At 49.8% G+C, this 23,399-nt stretch overlaps 1 protein-coding gene across 3 annotated transcripts in view; it reads right to left on the bottom strand.

Moving 5' to 3' along the window:
* The window catches only part of AFAP1 (actin filament associated protein 1), a 122,423-nt gene extending 105,424 nt beyond the window's left edge, over nt 1-16,999 (bottom strand). For all 3 annotated transcript variants that reach the window (XM_075857622.1, XM_075857638.1, XM_075857629.1), the window contains exon 1: nt 16,813-16,999. In XM_075857622.1, the coding sequence (XP_075713737.1) occupies nt 16,813-16,864 (52 nt within the window). In that variant the 5' untranslated portion in view covers nt 16,865-16,999. The remainder of the gene's footprint in view (nt 1-16,812) is intronic.
* Nucleotides 17,000-23,399: the final 6,400 nt, after the last annotated feature.

Genomic DNA, 23,399 nt, shown 5'->3' with positions numbered 1-23,399 from the left:
AATCATGCAGTCATACTCTTTCTATCTTTCCTTTACATCTTGCTAACCTACCGACCGTATATTAGCATTAAGTAGGAGACAAATGGAATTAGACTACACAGTTTGTTTGTTGTCTGTTACCATGGAGATGCATAGTCCGCATAGACGCTGTAAACACAAAACAATAGCACATTTTTAATTAAGACCTATTGCAAAGTTACTCAATTTTTAATTTTAGTGTCTTTGAAACAGTAAAAAAAAATATTTGCGAAGGTGGACAAACGCCGCAAGCAATTCAAAATCTGCCTCAAAATTTCTTAAGGAATTCTGAGGCAGATTTTTTCTGCCTGCAAAAAACGCTGTGTGAACAGAGCCTTAAAAACCATGTGCAATGTATCAGGCAACAAATTAAAAACATCCAAAAAACGAATACAGCTAAAGACAAAAAATAAGTAAAAACAAAAAAACCGGAATCTTCTACTGCATGCCACAACTAGAGCGTCTTCAGATTGTAACAATACAGAACTGAGATAGTATAATCTTCATAGTCGGAATATGAGATCATCTGATTTGGCCCGTACAAAAGGCAGAACTACCATCCAAAAACATCACAAAGAGAGAACTGACGTTCCAAGATAAATCCCCCCCAGCTCCTCCTATACCGTGTTGTGTATGCAGCTGCCTCCCCGCTAACCCATGACTCTCATCTCAGCACTGCCCCAGGGCAGCTGTTCCCTCTGCTGCTCTTCTTGTCACCCCGGATTGTGTACACAGAACAATGATTTGATACGGATTCGGCAATCACATGCATAACTTCTGTGTGCACATGATCCTTATAACACAATTATAGACAACGTGAAGGCTGCTGCCCTATAATAACAACATTATAAATGTATGATAACAGCATGTGGATTCTTTAACCCCTTAATGACCAGCTACAATTTTGCGCTTTTGCCTCTCTGCCTTTCAGCAGCCCAAACTTTTTTTTTTCATTGACGTGGCTATATAAGGCCTTGTTTTAAGCGTGAGAAAACGTATTTTGTTTTCCTCAGCAGTTTGGAGGGTACAAATGAATTAATGTGTAATTTATTTTTTGCGGCGTTAGTATAGAAAATAGTGTTTTTCACATTGTTGTTTTTTTGGTTTATTTTGTGTACCGTTCACATTTCACGCTAAATACCCAGTTAAATGAATTCTTCAGGTTATTACGGTCATGAAGGTACCTAATTTGTGTAGGTTTTTTTGTTTTTATGCAATGTATGGGCAATAAAATAAATTTTATACTAAATAATTTTTTTGGCAACATTTTTTCATTCAGAGATAACTTTTTAGTAACTTTATTTTTTACTGGAGCGTCTTTTTGGCATCGATGTAGATTCCGGGCCTGCACCGCCCACAGTCAAGACAATCGGCGGTCGGGAAAGGGTTAAGGGATTGCTTAACAATTATTTTTGAATTGCCCTTTTAGTAATTGGCTCCCCATTTCAGCTAATATTAAAATCCATGTCCAGGACAAGCCTCCGTACTGGATAAATGTGCTATTGAAGCAATGGATGTCCATCAGTAACAATGGACGCCCTTGTTATACTTTGAACATAAACACCAGGGGCATAGATGAAGGGGGTGCAGAAATAGCAGTCACCCCTGGGCCCTGAGGCCTGAGAGGGTCCAAAAACCCCTCTGCCACTTAAGAAGACAGGAGTACTATAAATTGCACATAATGGGTGGGAGCCCTCTTCTAGGTTTTGCATTTGACATTGCAGAAATAATTAATCCACGGCACTTCTCAATTGCAAGGACAAATGAAAGGAAACTGTATCTGTCACCACAGAAAATCATGATCAGAAAGGAAGTTTTTTTATAAATGTAAATAAAACTTCAATTCAGTTTTATGATCTCCAGAAATCTGTTATTCGCTTGATGACGTGGACTGTGAATGACGACGTTTCGGTCTATCTCGGACCTTTTTCAAGTGGCATCTGGGTATTTAGTCAGGAGCTCAAAGTTTTGCAGCCGGCGCTGCCGTGGGAAATGGAGACAAACACTGTGGCTCCCCAGGAACAAACAGGTGATCTTGAGACATTACATTCCTTTTGCTTTCCGGACTATTGAATGTTTTTAACGTCGATTCACAATGCAGGACTACATGACTTCTGGGGTTTGCTACCACCCCATAAGTCCTCCATTGGTCATCTCCAGCGTAACTAAAGCTGGCCCATACCCATTAGATAAGTTCTTATTACCAGCAACTAAAAGAACCAAATTGACACTTGGACTGGTCTAACAAGCTCTCAAGATCTACGGTATTGCCCCGACTCGCCCAGACAACAGATGTTCCCCCAAGAGATCAGCCGTTGCCAGAGCAATCTGGCAGCATATTATTTTCCTCTGCCCATTAAAAAAAAACATGTATGCTTGGCCGATCCTAGCGCGCATGATTATGGTGGGGTCGAGAGGATTAGCGGTCAGCCGAATCAGCATCTAGCTGACCGCTACAGATGTAGCAAGCGCAAACGAGTGGCTGGCGCTCTACGCTATTGACGTAGTGCGGCTGTTCTACTACTGAGTTAGTTTGGCGCTTACTACGTCTGCAACTCATGTGTATGACCAACTTAAGGGACTGTTAACGCCCCATAATGCTTTTTGCCACTGACCGGACACTAAAAATTAAAAAACATTGGAGGATTTTACATTAAAACAAAGTTTGGAATGATTTTGATTGCTTGTAGACCAGCAGAACTTCCAAACTATTGGGTGCCAGGTTAACGGAATGTTCACATTTTGATTCTTTTATACAAGCTCTACGATACAATTCTAGAAGTTTCTGTCTCATTGTGTTCTCGTCTCCCCAGTATAAATACTTCTCTTCACTGTTGATCTGCAGTTCTTACTATTTATACATCATAATCACAGGTTCCTTTTGCGAGAGCCTTGTTCAGATAACTTCCTGAGGTTCGGAACCTTCTGCAGATGTGGTAGGGCCAACCACGGGTCATTTTATTCATGGTAAAAAGGACCAAGTAAGGAATTAGGGAAACTAATGCATAAAATAACGTAGACATCAGAAGCCACAAAGAAAACTTCCCTATACGCCGGTCACGGTTTTCAGAAGACAGGACAGCAATTTCCAACATTTCTGCTGTGTGTACCCAGGTTAGTTTTTGGGATTTTGAGATTTAAGACGTTCAATAAACAATGTGCGCCTTGAAAGGAGTTGTAGAAAACCCTTTTTAAATAAATGCCAGTCCAACAATCAACTGATCACCACGGGTCCTGCTTCTCTAACCACCGGGAAATCAGTCTGGTGGCGGCCGCTGTAAGGAAAATGTAGCATTACATGACGGCCATTCAAATAAATGGCTGACCATGTAATGCATGGACAGAGGCTGGATTTGCCAGAGCGAAAGCCACTCTTACAGATCGGCTCTCTGTTCTGACTTCTATAGCTGGACCTCCCCTCTATGACATCCATATTCCCTAGTAGGAATCAAGAATTTATTTGGCAGACGCAAGAAACTGTGCCACCTTGTGCCATTTGTATCTACTCCCAGTGATCATGTGGGTTTCCTCCATGTAGACCGATATCCTTCCTCAAAGCAAACAGATGCCCAGGTAGATTGATTTCTTATGAAAGGCCCTTAAAGGGGTTGTCCACTTTAGATCCAGCCAACAAGGTTCTCCTGTTGAGGAGATGATCACAGGGTGTCCCGCTACTAGGTCCTTTAGCAACTAACTGTAAACTGTGGGGGAACCCATCAGCGTCACCGCAGCGGAAGCGGATTATTATGCTGTTAAATTAAATGAATGAGCTGGCTGTGTGGTACGATATCTGGAGACGCTCTCCAGTCTGGCTATAGTTAAGGGTCCTGAATGGGGGATCCCACGATATTATCTGAGAAGTCCTTAATGGGTTACATGAAAATGAATTTTCTAAACCAGACAACCCCTTTATGTATTCTTGAGATAGAATAAATAGATTGTAAAGAGACTAATGTGACAAATTACAATCTGCATTCAGCTTTGTGAAATATAAATAAATCAGGATTTTTGGAATATTGACTAGCGGATATCATGATTTTGAATGTATTGTCACTGTGCAATGTAGCACGGCTGATGATATGGGCAAGAAACTGTCAAGCATCGCGAAAGATGATCCTTTTCTAAATGTGTGAGCAGTGACGTAACCCGGCACGAATTCCTTGTGGAATTCCCAGCTCAGCAGAATTGCTTACCGTACTTCTGAACAAACTCTTCCAATCCTCTTTGACATTGGACACAAGGAATGTGTTTTATACGCATAAAAATCACCAAATTAAAAAAATCATCTTAGGATCTAAAGAAAAAATAAGGGCGTAAAAAGCAAAGGATTACCGTAGGTCTTCTGAATACGGACATAATACAGATCTGTATTCTAAGGACCCGTAATACGCTGCTCATAGACTGCTATGGACCATACTTACCTCCGTGTGCCACCACTTTTGTATGGAGAGAAACATAGGTTTTCATATATAAAAGGATACCCAATTTGCAAGAGTAAAAAAGGTTCTAGGGGAAAAAAATTGGTGCCTCATAGAGGCATATTTAGGTGGCACAGGTCTAGACAAATCTTTGCCAGGATTATGGTCTTAGGGCCTGTTCACATCAGCGTTTGGTGTCCATTGATGGGTTCCGTAAGACCTTTCCGTCGGAGGAACCCATAAACGGAAAGGCAAACGGAAACCATAGCTTCTGTTTGTTTTACCATTGATTTCAATGGTAATGCTTCCGTTGCAAATGGTTTCCGTTCCGTAAGGTTTCCGTTTTTTTCACAGAAATAATAGCGCAGTCAACTAGGCTATTGTTTCCGCAAAAAAACGTAAACCTTATGGATCGGAGACAAATGGAAACAATTTGCAAACGATAATGGTAATGCAAACGGAAGCTATGGTTTCCGTTTGCCTTTCCATTCATGGGTTCCTCCGACGAAAAGGTCTAGCGGAACCTATGAACAGAAGGGTGACGCTGACGTGAACACACCCTTAGTCGGGTCTAGCAACATCGCTGTAAATACATGCTTTTTGCTGACGTTTTGACATGGTGCAGCGCCATGCCGTACCCTTAGCACCGCATGTGGATGACCTCCACCTAGTCATCAGCGTACGGCCCCAACTTCCTCAGTGGGCACAGAAGTCTCCTCACCCAAACATTTCTTAGTTGCCACAGCAGGCATCTCCCCTACTTCCACAATAGCCACAGAAAGTACCCCATTCCTACTTCCACAATAGCCACAGAAAGTACCCCATTCCTACTTCCACAATAGCCACAGAAAGTACCCCATTCCTACTTCCACAATAGCCACAGAAAGTACCCCATTCCTACTTCCACAATAGCCACAGAAAGTACCCCATTTCCCCAATAGTTACAGTAAGCACTCCCATCTCCAACAACAAGTGGAAGGACCCAGCCGCTGGATGCGGGAAGCAAACCCCAGTTACCGTCCTGTGGTGGCACATAGAATGCCTACGGCTCTGTAAAAAGGACCCTTAGGGACTCCATATGCCACCATACAGAGTCAGTGTTCTTGGCCGTATTCATAGGTCCTTACTTTAGCAATAGAGAAAAACAATGTACCGCACTGTTGGAGTTAGCGGACATTGGTCTATATTGGGTGAGGACCCATGAAACAGCTTTCTGATACATTATATGCCCACACCATATAATCTAGTCCCAGTTGTAGGTCTGCTAGTTTTCTGATCATATTTCCAATAGATCTTGGAACTTGGAATAAAGAAGCTTTATGCTCATGGATTCCACCTGTAATCTGATCCTGCAGCACAGAAGCTGAATATGCACCAACATGAAGTACAAAAGAGTAGTGTGTTTATATTCCTCATTTATTCCATGCCGAGATTTTCTTTCTCAAGCCTCAGTGGCAATTCTTGGAGAATAAGTGAACTCTACTAACATATAAGACTAAGGACTCATGTACCAGGTCATATTCTGGATCTGTAATACTGCGTCTATAGAATTATATGGGTCCATATCGTACCTCTGTGTGCCAAATTACTAAACTATTCTTCCCTGGAAGCATACGATGCCTCATAACGTATCAATGGGTTTGCAATACGGACCTGTGCGCTGCTTTACAGCGTCTGAGCACGCGGCGAACAACTTTTCTGTAAAGACCCTAAAAATGTTCCAAAAATTTACATTTTACAATTTAATAACCCAGTATAATCAAAAAAAGCTGGCCACATGCCCATTTACCTCCAATCTGACCAGTGTTCCAATATGGGTCTAATTTCTCGATATCTGATTACAATGCCAAAAAGGAGAAATTTAAGAACACACTTAAAACAGATTTAAAAGAAATAAAGGTTACATAAAAGTAAACTCAACAGATTTCCTTCAAAGGACATCGTAATGAAAGGTTGCATCTGGTTTTAGAGCACCTACAATTAGAAGGACCAAAATCATGGGTCGGAGAAGAAAGTAAGCGTATCTGCCCCAAGTGTATCTGCTTTCCTCAGCTTTCTGCCTCGCTTTTATGTGGACAGGTATCCCTTGAAAAAGAAAATCAACCTAAAAACTACCTAAGGAAGTGATTCTGAGCGGCGTGGTAAACCATACAGGTTTCTGGTTGTCTTTGCCGGTATGAGAAATGAAGACGGAGCAGAATCTCCAGACAGACCTGTGTGGTGGCACTACCAACTCCTCAGAATGCCAGCTCTGCCCTTTAAATTGTGATGTCAAGTATAACAATCCAAAAACAGGACATTGTGGTGTTCTGGGTGGTCCTCTGACCTCCCTTCTATTAATAAAATAGAAAAACAAAGCCAGTCTTGGTTTCTTGACTCACCAGAGTGAGGGGATGTAATACAAACCGGTCTTCTCTCAACTAAGAACAGGCTGTCTGCCGTCATCTAGAATTTAACCTGTTCAAAACGCGAAATTGTTATTTTATTGGGTTCCTGAAGCTTAATATGGCAGAAGTTCCCAACCTTTTGTAGGTCACAGACCACTATCAAATACAATAGTGTTGAGCCATACCAAAGGCCCTTTTATACGAAACGATGATCGGTCGTACCAGCGCACCTTTGAACCCTCATTTCCGATCATTGGCCCGTGTAACATGTCCAGCGATCAGCGGACAAAAAAACAAACCGCTCGTTTGACGGCTGATCGGATCTTTTATGCGGCCAAAAAGAATCATCGATTGTCGGCTGCCGACAAGATGCAAACTCTATGGGGATGAACGATCAGATTAACGATCCTTTGTCCCCATACTCACGATCATCGCTCCATGTAAATGGAGCAAATGAGCGCCGTTTGACTAGTTATTTTCGTCGAACATTACCACATTGGCCATGATGAAGGATCTTAAGTATTAAAAAGGAAAAGGCCTATTAAATATGTGATTGAGTGATATGGCTCTTACCCTGGTGTGAACTGTAAGTAATATTTTGACCATCGTACCAAATTCTAGTATAACTATGGCATCGCTGGTGCAACTAGGGTAGTATAGTGTCTGCAGTTGCCAACAGCTAGAGCGCCACATGCAGGGGACCAGAGAGCCACATGTGGTTCCCAAGCCACTGATTTAGAGAACCCTGGTAGACGTGACCTGTCGTGATCCTGTTAGTTAGCATAGAGCAGAGGGCAGTGTCATGCTGTGAGAATACAAACAAGAAAGCAGACGGGACCCTAGAAGTTCCCTTTTATGGCTACTGGTACACAGCAAAGACTGTGCTTTTTCTCGTGAAAATGCATTAAAAAAAGTGAAAAAGGATGCGGTCACAAGCAGTCTCCACAAGAAAGACCCAACCCCGAGAGCCAAAAGGTTCTGCAAGGGTGAGTGACCAGTACTCGCCTCCTGTCCCCAACCAAAAGCTTGGGAAGACTTTCCATATCTTGGTTTTCGACAAGGCTTTCCCAGGGCATCTGGGCAAAGTGGCCTTCTTGAGGTTACCGGGTTGAAGAAACTAAACAAATATATTTAGACTGCAAATCGAGTTCCTCCGAAGAGTAAAGTTCCGTTTACACAGCTAAGTAATGTCTTGTTCCAGAAGGAGTCTCGAAAAAATTGAAAAACAAGATTGAGGCTGTAACTTTTTTACTCCCGGTCATTCTTGATATTTTTTCACATGTCACAATGTCTCTGCTGTCACAACAAAAAGTTTGTGTGTAGCCCCAGCTAAGACTTCTTCTAGAGTGAGTGACTGACTTTTGTGAGATTTCTTCTTTCTGGGTAAGGGGTTAATGGCATCAAATAAGAATAAAACCTCCACTTGTCCCTTCCCTTTAAATCCTCTACATTTTATTACAACATATTTCATTGTCAATACTGCCCAACAATTCACTACAATTGTAAATCCTATAACAACTTCTTCGCTATATACTGTATGATATACGTTTCCTGTGTTATTACTATGTGAATGTATTTTTAGAAAACACGTTATCATAAAGGGTCATTATCCCCATGTGCAAGTCATATATAGTTATGAAGTCAACATTCCCCGGGATATCACTCGTGAGCAAAAATAACACTCTATATGCCTCACTACAGCTTACATGTTCTTAGTGTCATATATATGAAAGACGACTGGCCCTTTGTTGCTCCCAAAAGCATACTTATCATAGAGGAAGACCATGCAGCTACAATGGGGCCCAGCCCTGTTGGCCCCATCTCTGTTTTTCTATTTAATGGCAAGCAACTGTACGAAACTCCTTTCTATAGGTGGCCATATACTTTTAATAGCTGTCGGCCAAACGCACGATTCCTATTGAACTCCCCGTTCATATGTATGGTCGGTACAGCCGAGCATGCGTGTGTTTTCAATGGGGAGAGGGGAGGAAGCCGCTTCCAGGCTTCTGACCCCGGATTATCTCCCCCCTGTGAAGAAAAGGATCAGGCATTGAAGTTCAACATGCCCAATCCTTTTCTCCCCCAACATTGTCTTTCGGGGGAGAGTCGGAAGGCCCGTCCAGCCAAAATCAGCAGGTTCGGCACACAAAGTGTATGAGGGACTTAAAAGGGTTTGTCCAGGCACGGTGCGGTTTTTCATACTAATGACCTATCCACAGGATAGGTCATCAGTATATGATCGGTAGGGGTCTGACACCTGGACCCCGCACCGATCAGCTGTTTTGGCTGTCTCCAGGCACCAATGTCTGTGCCTGAAACAGATGGCTCCATTCGCAGTATAGCGGCCGTGCTGCAGTACTGCATCTCTGCTTCTATTCAATTGAAGAGGAGCAGAGTTGCAGTACGGCCGCTATACAGTGTACGGAGCCATCTGCTTCCGACACCTGCCACTACATAACAACTGTCTGCCTAGAGGCAATGGAACAGCTGATCGGAGCGGGTCCAGATGTCAGACCCCCACTGATCATATACTGATGACCTATTCCTGTGGATAGATCATCAGTATGAAAAACCGCCCCGTGTCCAGACAACCCCTTTAAAGCAGGAACTGCGTCGTTAGGAAGCAAGGGGGTAGGGAATTGTTTCAAGAGTCATGGAAAGGGTGCGGAAGGGAAAGATAACACTAAAGGACCTTTTAAACCGGCCAATGATCTATAAACGCTTGTTCCCAATCATCGTTGTAAATAGGGCAACGATCAGTCGATAAATTAACAAGCGCTCGTTCATCGGCTGATCTGCTCGTTTAAGCGGCCAATAAAATGGTCGCTAGTTGGCAGCACATCTCCATGTGTAAACAGCAAGATGTGCTGCTGACATAGCGCAAATGTACAGGGATGAACGATCGTAGTAATGAGCGCTCGTCCCCATACATAGCTGACCATTGCTCCTTGTGAAAGGAGCAAACGAGTGCCGATCAACGAGCTGTCTTGTTGATCGCCACTCGTTTTCATGGTCCATATCGAGCCGTGTAAAAGGACCCTAAGCTCTTCCGGCAAAACCCGACACCATAATGGGAGGGCCAGTTTGATCTTTGCTATGGAGCCCGCTCTCTTCTATGTATATTAACACAGAAACGTCTTTCTTTCGTATGTTTTGTAAATGTGAACGCCTACAGATCTTTTCACAATAAATGTGATTATTATAATTGTTTCATGTTACATATCGCACAATAAAATAGGCTGATTTTGGAACTGGGAGGAATACATAATATGCAGAGAAGGCCCACGTTCCCCGTCTTTTGTCTAACAAAGGGAATGAATAAAGATTTGTGACACGAGTGTCGGGATGAGTGACAGCGGAAAGAAAAGTTTCCTTTAATGACGGGAGTTTTACAAGATTAGGTCTGTCTTTTGTGTTCAATGAATGGCAACGAACGATCAGCTTCTTACATCAGTGTTTGTTGTCACTCTTCCTTTTCTTATGGAGAGATCTGTATTGTGTCTTATTGACTAGAGATTCCTGGGAGATGAAGCTTTCCTCAAGATCACAGACTCCTATTCTATGCATAAAGCATTGAGCAAAAATAACAACTGTTGGCCTAGTTATCTAATGACTTGCGTCCATAAAATGGTTGTCACAGCTGAAATATTTATATACGTGCATAATTATGACCCACAATAAAAAATACCCAATTCATCTAGACAATATCACAAATTAGATAAAGCTGATTGACGGGTCTTGTAAAATGATAACATTTCGGATAATTGAGTAAATTGGGCTAAAATGAGTCCACCAAGAACATGGACACCATGCATACATGAACCTAGGGCCGTAAGTAAGGCAGTAGGGTCATAGTAGGGTGATCTGAGAATCCTACCCTTATGCCTACTTGAGTTGGCCATACATGGACGACTGCTCCTTCACGGTTGGTCTGTGAAGGTTGTCATTTTGAATGACACCATAAGTTAAAACGACAAATCGCTGATCAACTTCTACCTTGATTTGCTGCCTGGTCTGGGCGTCTGTCAAGAATGACTTTCCAATAACTACACCAGACAACGACTGAAAAATTCCAACATAGCAGATCAACCGTCACAGGTATTTGCCCTTCATCGGCGTCTGTCACTCTCGTTTATGCCACAAAAAGGCACTGAAAGTCGGTAGAAAATGGTCTAAATTCTTTAGCTTATGAGCAGCGTTGCAGTGCCTATAAACAAAATATTCATCCCTTATTCGTTTTCATGTTTGATCTTGGAACATTGAATGGATTAAGGTTTTTTTTATCCCTGAACAACCGAAAAACACTGAAATGTCAAGAAAACTGATCTACATTCATTACAATGACTGAGCACAAGAAATAGTAGAAGGCATAATTATTCACCCCCCTCTCGTCAGTGTTTAGTAGACAGCAATTGCAGCCATAAATCTGTACGGACACGTCTCCAGCTTTGCACACTGCAATTTTTCCTTTTGTCCTTTGCAAAAATGTTCAAGCGTTCTCAAGTTGCATGGGTACCATAGGTCCAACCCAACAAAATCCACTATACACTTGAGGCTGGTCTGGATGTGGATTCTGCTCCTGTAACGCTAGACTCTCAGACACGTCTCATTGTATGGACACCATGCAGCGAGCGGGATCCTGGGCTGTGTCGGGGGCATGCACATTTTTGGATTAAGATGTTTATCATGCCTTGCCGACAGCAGTAATAACTCTCTGCATTGTCCCCCAGCCCCGCTCTTGCCTGCGGGCAGGTGATTTCTCCTCTGGGTTGAAGGTTAAATCCTCTTAGCTCTCTGTACGGCACAAATTCGTTTTGTATCATCAAATTACAGAAACCAGATCCCCGATATCCTCATACTCCGATGGACATGGGGTGAACACTTTTTTCCATCTACATGCATTTCTACTCACATCCCATTATTTGGCCTTACATATATAAGATTGTATTGATAATCATAGGAGTCGAGGGGTTGTCCATTTTGGAAAACCGCTATTCTGTGCCCACTTACCCTAAAAATGAGCTGATCGGAAGGGGTCCTGCTGTAGGAATCCAGAGCAAAACAGCTGTTTTTGGCACATATGAACTATTAGGCACCGTTCACACGTGTCGGATTTGACAAAGTATTCTGCGTCAAAATCCGTGTCATATCCGACAACAGTCTGCATCCCATGCATGGGGGTCTCCGCAACCCTGTTCACATGCTACGGAAAATTCCCACCCAGATTTTTCTCAGCACCTTGGTAAATTAAAAAAACGACACTACTAATTATTTCCTCAGATTCCGAATGGAAAAATCGGAGCATTAACCCCATTGCCATTTTCCTCACATCGATCTGCTGCATACCACGAGCACATCCGTGGCAGAAATATCACGGATTTCTACTGTATGTAGGAATTCGTGTTGCATTTGCAATGTAAAAATCAGACACGTGTGAACGGAGCTTTATAGGCACGTGCATTATTATCGATGGGCGTCCATGTCGGGGTTAGCTAGTGATTGTGCCGCTTTTTGTAGGGACTACCTACTATGAATAAGGGTGGGGGTCCACAGTACACAACACTTTTAATACAACATATACTCTAAGGCTATGTTCACACGGGGTATTTTGCCGAGTTTTTTGACGCGGAAACCGCGTCGCAAAACTCGGCAAAAACGGCCCGAGAACGCCTCCCATTAATTTCAATGGGAGGCGTCGGCGTCTTAAAGAAGCGACATGCCCTATCTTCGGGCGCTTCCGCCTCTGACCTCCCATTGACTTCAATGGGAGGCAGGAGAAAGCGTATTTCTCGCTGTTTTATGCCCGCGGCGCTCAATGGCCGCGGGCGAAAAACGGCGCGATAATCGCCGCGAAAATCGGCGTGCAGGGAGAGGAATATCTGCCTCAAAGTTCCAAACGGAATTTTGAGGCAGATATTCCTCCCCCAAAATACTCCGTGTGAACATAGCCTTAGGCTGGATTCACACGCGCATGTTCAGTCTGTAATGGACGGACGTATTTCGGCCGCAAGTCCCGGACCGAACACAGTGCAGGGGGCCGGGCTCCTAGCATCATAGTTATGTACGACGCTAGGAGTCCCTGCCTCTCCGTGGAACTACTGTCCCGTACTGAAAACATGATTACAGTATGGGACAGTTGTCCTGCAGCGAGGCAGGGACTCCTAGCGTCGTACATAAGTATGATCCTAGGAGCCCGGCTCCCTGCAGTGTGTTCGGTCCGGTACTTGCGGCCGAAATACGTTCCGTCCATTACAGACCGAACATGCTCGTGTGAATCCAGCCTAATCATTACACAGCTTAGGAATACTCCCAAAAGTGTGACTACGGTAGGGGGTGTAGTACGGGTCACAGCACAATCTTCTGTCACACGGGAGGTCATTAGTAACATTCGCTTTTTATTTCTTGTTAACATTTTCGGTAACAACCAACTACGCCGCTATTACAGCACAAATAGGGATCACCACCTAGCTTTCCCAGATCCCTGAACAGCAACAATAGTCATAAAAATCGATGTAGGTTTGTTTTAGAAAGGTGTCCGAGGAAGCTGTGTGACAACGCAGGAGAGCTGAAATGGTGGCCATGTTGGTTGTCACACAGCTTTGTCTTAGAATAAAAGCGTGTGTAATTATATATATATATATATATATATATATATATATATATATATATACATACATACATACATACATACATATACACACACACACTCTAATTGGCTTATTTACACAAGAAAAAACACTAAATATTTCATATACAAGGTAGCCCCCATCCCCCTGACTCAGCATAGCCCCCGCCCCGTCTTACAGTCCAGTGTTTATTGTCCTACAGAACAATCTCCTCTCCTCTCCGAGTCCTTGGGATGACATATGTTTCTGTGTGAATAATGACTTTTCCTAAATTGCTGTATGTTGAGCCCATGAATTAATTATTTCCACTTAACATACACGTCGTACTGATGTTATTTTGCTTTCTCATTGGTCAAAGACTGAAAAGTAAAGGGGACCATAAATGCCGCAATAATTCTTCTGTAGGACCGAAAAAAAGGGCGATAATCAGCGTAACTACGGGGGGGGGGGCAGCGACTGTCTCTGGCCAATCTAAATCTGTCACAACAGTCAGGAAATGTAAGGGAAACTTCTGTCACCACCTCATTACAAGTCCTACAATAACCCACAATCAACCACCGCATCCAATTACAATATTTCCATAAAAATATGTTTTTAAACTATCCAAAATGATATTCTGTACCCAGGGCCAGACTAGTGCTCTGTCCAGTACCGTCTATGCATGCCCTCCTCTTATAGTGTATCATGTAGTGCCTACATAAAATCCCCAAATACAGTCATACAGCGCCCAAATACAATCATACAATGCTCAAATACAATCATACAGCGCCCAAATACAAGCATACAATGCTCAAATACAATCAATCATACAGTGCCCAAATACAATCATACAGTGCCAAAATACAGTCATACAATGTCAAATACAGTCATACAGCGCTTAAATACAATCATACAGTGCCAAAATACAATCATACAGTGCCAAAATAGTCATACAGTGCCCAAAAAAGCATACAGTGCTTAAATATACTCATACAATGCCTACATACAATCATACAGTGCACAAACACAATCATACAGTGCCCAAACACAATCATACAGCGCCCAAATACAATCACAGTGTCCAGTGCCCAAATACAGTCATACAGTGCCCAAATACAGTCATACAGAGCCCAAATACAGTCATACAACGCTCAAATACAGTCATACAGTGCCCAAATACAGTCATACAGTGCCCAAATACAGTCATACAACGCCCAAATACAGTCATACAGTGCCCAAATACAGTCATACAGCACCCAAATACAGTCATACAGCGCCCAAATACAATCATACAGCGCCCAAATACAGTCATACAGCGCCCAAATACAATCATACAGCGCCCAAATACAATCATACAGCGCCCAAATACAATCATACAGCGCCCAAATACAATCATACAGTGCCCAAATACAGTCATACAGTGCCCAAATAGTCATACAGTGCCCAAATACAATCATACCGCGCCAAAATACAATCATACAGCGCCCAAATACAATCATACAGCGCCGAAATACAATCATACAGTGCCCAAATACAATCATACAGCGCTTAAATACAATCATACAGTGCCAAAATACAATCATTTACAGTAGTGCCCAAATAACGATTCCCAATGAATAAACTATGAAGCTGCACCATATGTGGTTATGGGATCAGGGGTGCAAGTTCTGAGTGCGGAGGACATCAGAGCCGGTGGTCTCCTGTGACCGGTCACATACCGCTCTGGCTGGCCGGTGTCATAGCCAGGTTTTCCTTCCTTTGCTGCAATAGCAATGTATCAGAATACCTTGGACAAGGCACGGTGTCTTGCTTCTGCCCCCCTCCCTTGGCACCCAGGACTTAGGCCGACAAGATGCGAAATGTTTGGGCATGAGAGAATGTATTAACAATCGTTCGTCCCGATACATTCCGATCATTGCCCCATTTAAATCGCCAGTCGACATGCTGTTAACGCGCGAAAAATCAAGGTGGCTCCCGTCACGTTAAGGGTATGTTCACACGACAGCGTCCGTAACGGCTGAAATTACGGGGATGTTTTCAGGAGAAAACATCCCCGTATTTTCAGCCGTAACGGCATGTGCAGGCGCTTGAACGCCGCGTCCATTACGGACGTAATTGGCGCTGCTTTTCATTGGAGTCAATGAATAACGGCTCCAATTACGCCCCAAGAAGTGACAGGTCACTTCTTTGACGCGGGCGTCTATTTACGCGCCATCATTTGACAGCGGCGCGTAAATATACTCCTCGTGTGAACAGACAAACGTCAGCCCATTGCTTTCATGTTTGTCAACGCTATTGAGGCGCATTTTTCGGACGTAATTTGGCGCAAAAACGCCCGATTTACGTCCGTAATTAGTGTGTGTGAACATACCCTAAGCTGGAAACAGTAACCCGGATAATAATTCACTCCAAGCCGCATATTCAAGGAGATGAGGATAAGAGGATGAAGCACTTCATTAAACCCCAACGAGATTCCCTCCACAGTGCGATACACCGGCGAGGACACACGTGACGGAATAAATGAAACGATAGGTCGAAGCAAAAACCGCTAATGATATCATAACGGGGACATCACTTTAACCACTTCACTGCCAGACACATCTGCAGGCCTCCGCCTGGCAGGGAGAGAAGTCATTCGGTTACTTTCCCTCTCTGCAAAGGAAGACGAAAATTCCCAATGGAAGAAATTGAAATACGTCTTAGTGAGTGTCCACCAATCACAGCCGCACAGGAAACAAGACTGTCAGGAGACGGGGAACCGCTCACAGCCCAGAAATGTAATACACGGTCTATGCCAGTGCCAAGTATGCAGGGACAGGGTGGCATGGTGGGCGTTAGGAGGAAGCATTTACTGCAGGCACGGATCCCAAAACGCAAACACAGACCTCATTCCTATAAACATGGTTATACTTTCTGATACATTGTTGCAAGTGCAGATGGATGTTCTGCAGCAGATGTGAGTGTCTGTATCCACATTATACAATGAGAGCAAGTGAGGACCTGATCCGAATCCCAATGAGCCCCGAGCTGCCACAGCAATCTGATCCCGGGCGAGGTATATACCCTCATACACCTATATAATATATACAGTGCCAATAATGCAACATATAATGCCAATATATAAAATGCATATAATAATAACCATATAATGTATACCGTATATAACCCAATATATAAGGCACAAACTGCAATATAATGTATATATACTAGTCATACAATACATACAGTGCCCACAATTCAATGCATAAACATATAATATCCATATAGTGCCCATAACCCCCTGTAGTGCCCACACTGCCATGTAATACCCATACAGTACATAGATTGTCTGGGGAGGCTGCGGCACATGAGCCGGGCTTCGCTTAGTTTCCGGTCTCGTCTTACCTCTGCAGGACTTCTGCATGGCGGCCCCGGTACACGCGGCTTTCCCAGGCATGAGGACGGGACACCGGAGCTGGTGACAATGGCATGCGGCGGAACACCGGAGCTGCAGCCCACAGCCTGACTACTCGGCCAGCATGTCCTCCTCGTCACCTACAGCCAATGGGAGGGCGCTACAGTCGGGGGGCGGGGCCTGTGGAACAAAGAAGAGAGGCTGACAGTCAGTGACTACCACTGTGTACAAACAAAGGCTCCGCACTCCTCACCCGCTGCCCCTCACCCGCTGCCCCTCACCCGCTGCACCTCACACTACCTGCCCCTCACCCGCTGCACCTCACACTACCTGCCCCTCACCCGCTGCACCTCACACTACCTGCCCTCACCCGCTGCCCCTCACACTGCCACCCCTCACCCGCTGCACCTCACACTACCTGCCCTCACCCGCTGCCCCTCACACTGCCACCCCTCACCCGCTGCACCTCACACTACCTGCCCCTCACCCGCTGCCCCTCACCCGCTGCCCCTCACCCGCTGCGCCTCACACTACCTGCCCTCACCCGCTGCACCTCACACTACCTGCCCTCACCCGCTGCACCTCACACTACCTGCCCTCACCCGCTGCACCTCACACTACCTGCCCTCACCCGCTGCACCTCACACTACCTGCCCCTCACCCGCTGCACCTCACACTACCTGCCCTCACCCGCTGCACCTCACACTACCTGCCCTCACCCGCTGCACCTCACACTACCTGCCCCTCACCCGCTGCACCTCACACTACCTGCCCCCCACCCGCTGCACCTCACACTACCTGCCCCTCACCCGCTGCACCTCACACTACCTGCCCTCACCCGCTGCACCTAACACTACCTGCCCCTCACCCGCTGCACCTCACACTACCTGCCCCTCACCCGCTGCACCTCACACTACCTGCCCTCACCCGCTGCACCTCACACTACCTGCCCCTCACCCGCTGCACCTCACACTACCTGCCCCCCACCCGCTGCACCTCACACTACCTGCCCCTCACCCGCTGCACCTCACACTACCTGCCCTCACCCGCTGCACCTCACACTACCTGCCCCTCACCCGCTGCACCTCACACTACCTGCCCTCACCCGCTGCACCTCACACTACCTGCCCCTCACCCGCTGCACCTCACACTACCTGCCCTCACCCGCTGCACCTCACACTACCTGCCCCTCACCCGCTGCACCTCACACTACCTGCCCTCACCCGCTGCACCTCACACTACCTGCCCTCACCCGCTGCCCCTCACACTGCCACCCCTCACCCGCTGCACCTCACACTACCTGCCCCTCACCCTCTGCACCTCACACTACCTGCCCCTCACCCGCTGCACCTCACACTACCTGCCCTCACCCGCTGCACCTCACACTACCTGCCCCTCACCCGCTGCACCTCACACTACCTGCCCTCACCCGCTGCCCCTCACACTGCCACCCCTCACCCGCTGCACCTCACACTACCTGCCCCTCACCCGCTGCACCTCACACTACCTGCCCCTCACCCGCTGCACCTCACACTACCTGCCCTCACCCGCTGCACCTCACACTACCTGCCCCTCACCCGCTGCACCTCACACTACCTACCCTCACCCGCTGCCCCTCACACTGCCACCCCTCACCCGCTGCACCTCACACTACCTGCCCCTCACCCGCTGCACCTCACACTACCTGCCCCTCACCCGCTGCACCTCACACTACCTGCCCTCACCCGCTGCACCTCACACTACCTGCCCTCACCCACTGCACCTCACACTGCCTGCCCCTCACCCTACCTGCCCCTCACCCGCTGCACCTCACACTACCTGCCCTCACCCTACCTGCCCCTCACCCGCTGCACCTCACACTGCCACCCCTCACCCTACCTGCCCCTCACCCGCTGCACCTCACACTACCTGTCCTCACCCGCTCGCCTCACACTACCTGCCCCTCACCCGCTGCGCCTCACACTACCTGCCCTCACCCGCTGCGCCTCACACTACCTGCCCTCACCCGCTGCACCTCACACTACCTGCCCCTCACCCGCTGCACCTCACACTACCTGCCCTCACCCGCTGCACCTCACACTACCTGCCCTCACCCGCTGCGCCTCACACTACCTGCCCTCACCCGCTGCACCTCACACTACCTGCCCCTCACCCGCTGCACCTCACACTACCTGCCCCTCACCCGCTGCACCTCACACTACCTGCCCCTCACCCGCTGCGCCTCACACTACCTGCCCTCACCCGCTGCACCTCACACTACCTGCCCCTCACCCGCTGCACCTCACACTACCTGCCCTCACCCGCTGCGCCTCACACTACCTGCCCTCACCCGCTGCGCCTCACACTACCTGCCCTCACCCGCTGCACCTCACACTACCTGCCCCTCACCCGCTGCACCTCACACTACCTGCCCCTCACCCGCTGCACCTCACACTACCTGCCCCTCACCCGCTGCACCTCACACTACCTGCCCTCACCCGCTGCGCCTCACACTACCTGCCCTCACCCGCTGCACCTCACACTACCTGCCCCTCACCCGCTGCACCTCACACTACCTGCCCTCACCCGCTGCACCTCACACTACCTGCCCTCACCCGCTGCGCCTCACACTACCTGCCCTCACCCGCTGCACCTCACACTACCTGCCCCTCACCCGCTGCACCTCACACTACCTGCCCCTCACCCGCTGCACCTCACACTACCTGCCCTCACCCGCTGCACTTCACACTACCTGCCCTCACCCGCTGCACCTCACACTGCCTGCCCCTCACCCTACCTGCCCCTCACCCGCTGCACCTCACACTACCTGCCCTCACCCGCTGCACCTCACACTGCCTGCCCTTCACCCGCTGCACCTCACACTGCCACCCCTCACCCACTGCACCTCACACTACCTGCCCTCACCCGCTGCACCTCACACTACCTGCCCCTCACCCGCTCGCCTCACACTACCTGCCCTCACCCGCTGCACCTCACACTACCTGCCCCTCACCCGCTCGCCTCACACTACCTGCCCTCACCCGCTGCACCTCACACTACCTGCCCTCACCCGCTGCACCTCACACTACCTGCCCTCACCCGCTCGCCTCACACTACCTGCCCCTCACCCGCTGCACCTCACACTGCCTGCCCTCACCCGCTGCACCTCACACTACCTGCCCTCACCCGCTGCGCCTCACACTACCTGCCCTCACCCACTGCACCTCACACTACCTGCCCTCACCCGCTCGCCTCACACTACCTGCCCCTCACCCGCTGCACCTCACACTACCTGCCCTCACCCGCTGCACCTCACACTACCTGCCCCTCACCCGCTGCACCTCACACTACCTGCCCTCACCCGCTGCACCTCACACTACCTGCCCCTCACCCGCTGCACCTCACACTACCTGCCCTCACCCGCTGCCCCTCACACTGCCACCCCTCACCCGCTGCACCTCACACTACCTGCCCCTCACCCTCTGCACCTCACACTACCTGCCCCTCACCCGCTGCACCTCACACTACCTGCCCTCACCCGCTGCACCTCACACTACCTGCCCCTCACCCGCTGCACCTCACACTACCTGCCCTCACCCGCTGCCCCTCACACTGCCACCCCTCACCCGCTGCACCTCACACTACCTGCCCCTCACCCGCTGCACCTCACACTACCTGCCCCTCACCCGCTGCACCTCACACTACCTGCCCTCACCCGCTGCACCTCACACTACCTGCCCCTCACCCGCTGCACCTCACACTACCTGCCCTCACCCGCTGCCCCTCACACTGCCACCCCTCACCCGCTGCACCTCACACTACCTGCCCCTCACCCGCTGCACCTCACACTACCTGCCCCTCACCCGCTGCACCTCACACTACCTGCCCTCACCCGCTGCACCTCACACTGCCTGCCCTCACCCACTGCACCTCACACTGCCTGCCCCTCACCCTACCTGCCCCTCACCCGCTGCACCTCACACTACCTGCCCTCACCCTACCTGCCCCTCACCCACTGCGCCTCACACTGCCACCCCTCACCCTACCTGCCCCTCACCCGCTGCACCTCACACTGCCACCCCTCACCCTACCTGCCCCTCACCCGCTGCACCTCACACTGCCACGTCTCACCCGCTGCACCTAACCCTACCTGTCCCTCACCCGCTGCCCCTCACCCTACCTGCCCTTCACCCGCTGCACCTCACACTACCTGCCCTCACCCGCTGCGCCTCACACTACCTGCCCTCACCCACTGCACCTCACACTACCTGTCCTCACCCGCTCGCCTCACACTACCTGCCCCTCACCCGCTGCGCCTCACACTACCTGCCCTCACCCGCTGCGCCTCACACTACCTGCCCTCACCCGCTGCACCTCACACTACCTGCCCCTCACCCGCTGCACCTCACACTACCTGCCCTCACCCGCTGCACCTCACACTACCTGCCCTCACCCGCTGCGCCTCACACTACCTGCCCTCACCCGCTGCGCCTCACACTACCTGCCCTCACCCGCTGCACCTCACACTACCTGCCCCTCACCCGCTGCACCTCACACTACCTGCCCCTCACCCGCTGCGCCTCACACTACCTGCCCTCACCCGCTGCACCTCACACTACCTGCCCCTCACCCGCTGCACCTCACACTACCTGCCCTCACCCGCTGCACCTCACACTACCTGCCCTCACCCGCTGCGCCTCACACTACCTGCCCTCACCCGCTGCACCTCACACTACCTGCCCCTCACCCGCTGCACCTCACACTACCTGCCCCTCACCCGCTGCACCTCACACTACCTGCCCCTCACCCGCTGCACCTCACACTACCTGCCCCTCACCCGCTGCGCCTCACACTACCTGCCCTCACCCGCTGCACCTCACACTACCTGCCCCTCACCCGCTGCACCTCACACTACCTGCCCTCACCCGCTGCACCTCACACTACCTGCCCTCACCCGCTGCGCCTCACACTACCTGCCCTCACCCGCTGCACCTCACACTACCTGCCCCTCACCCGCTGCACCTCACACTACCTGCCCCTCACCCGCTGCACCTCACACTACCTGCCCTCACCCGCTGCACTTCACACTACCTGCCCTCACCCGCTGCACCTCACACTGCCTGCCCCTCACCCTACCTGCCCCTCACCCGCTGCACCTCACACTACCTGCCCTCACCCGCTGCACCTCACACTGCCTGCCCTTCACCCGCTGCACCTCACACTGCCACCCATCACCCACTGCACCTCACACTACCTGCCCTCACCCGCTGCACCTCACACTACCTGCCCCTCACCCGCTCGCCTCACACTACCTGCCCTCACCCGCTGCACCTCACACTACCTGCCCCTCACCCGCTCGCCTCACACTACCTGCCCTCACCCGCTGCACCTCACACTACCTGCCCTCACCCGCTGCACCTCACACTACCTGCCCTCACCCGCTCGCCTCACACTACCTGCCCCTCACCCGCTGCACCTCACACTGCCTGCCCTCACCCGCTGCACCTCACACTACCTGCCCTCACCCGCTGCGCCTCACAGTACCTGCCCTCACCCACTGCACCTCACACTACCTGCCCTCACCCGCTCGCCTCACACTACCTGCCCCTCACCCGCTGCGCCTCACACTACCTGCCCTCACCCGCTGCGCCTCACACTACCTGCCCTCACCCGCTGCACCTCACACTACCTGCCCTCACCCGCTGCACCTCACACTACCTGCCCTCACCCGCTCGCCTCACACTACCTGCCCTCATCTGCTCGCCTCATACTACCTGCCCCTCACCCGCTGCACTTCACACATCCTGCCCTCACCCGCTGCGCCTCACACTACCTGCCCTCACCCGCTCGCCTCACACTACCTGCCCTCACCCGCTCGCCTCACACTACCTGCCCTCATCTGCTCGCCTCATACTACCTGCCCCATACCCGCTGCACTTCACACTACCTGCCCTCACCCGCTCGCCTCACACTACCTGCCCTCACCCGCTCGCCTCACACTACCTGCCCTCACCCGCTGCGCCTCACACTACCTGCCCTCACCCGCTGCGCCTCACACTACCTGCCCCTCACCCGCTGCACCTCACACTACCTTCCCTCACCCGCTGCGCCTCACACTACCTGCCCTCACCGGCTGCGCCTCACACTACCTGCCCCTCACCCGCTCGCCTCACACTACCTGCCCTCACCCGCTGCGCCTCACACTACCTCCCTTCACCCGCTGCACCTCACACTACCTGCCCCTCACCCACTGCACCTCACACTACCTGCCCTCACCCGCTCGCCTCACACTACCTGCCCTCACCCCCTGCACCTCACACTACCTGCCCTCACCCACTGCACCTCACACTACCTGCCCTCACCCGCTCGCCTCACACTACCTGCCCCTCACCCGCTGCGCCTCACACTACCTGCCCCTCACCCGCTGCACCTCAAACTGCCTGCCCTCACCCGCTGCACCTCACACTACCTGCCCTCACCCGCTGCGCCTCACACTACTTGCCCTCACCCACTGCACCTCACACTACCTGCCTTTACCCGCTCGCCTCACACTACCTGCCCCTTACCCGCTGCGCCTCACACTACCTGCCCTCACCCG

Source organism: Rhinoderma darwinii, chromosome 1 (assembly GCF_050947455.1).
Source record: "Rhinoderma darwinii isolate aRhiDar2 chromosome 1, aRhiDar2.hap1, whole genome shotgun sequence".
Lineage (NCBI taxonomy): Eukaryota > Metazoa > Chordata > Amphibia > Anura > Rhinodermatidae > Rhinoderma > Rhinoderma darwinii.
This window is presented reverse-complemented; position numbering and strand designations above follow the sequence as displayed.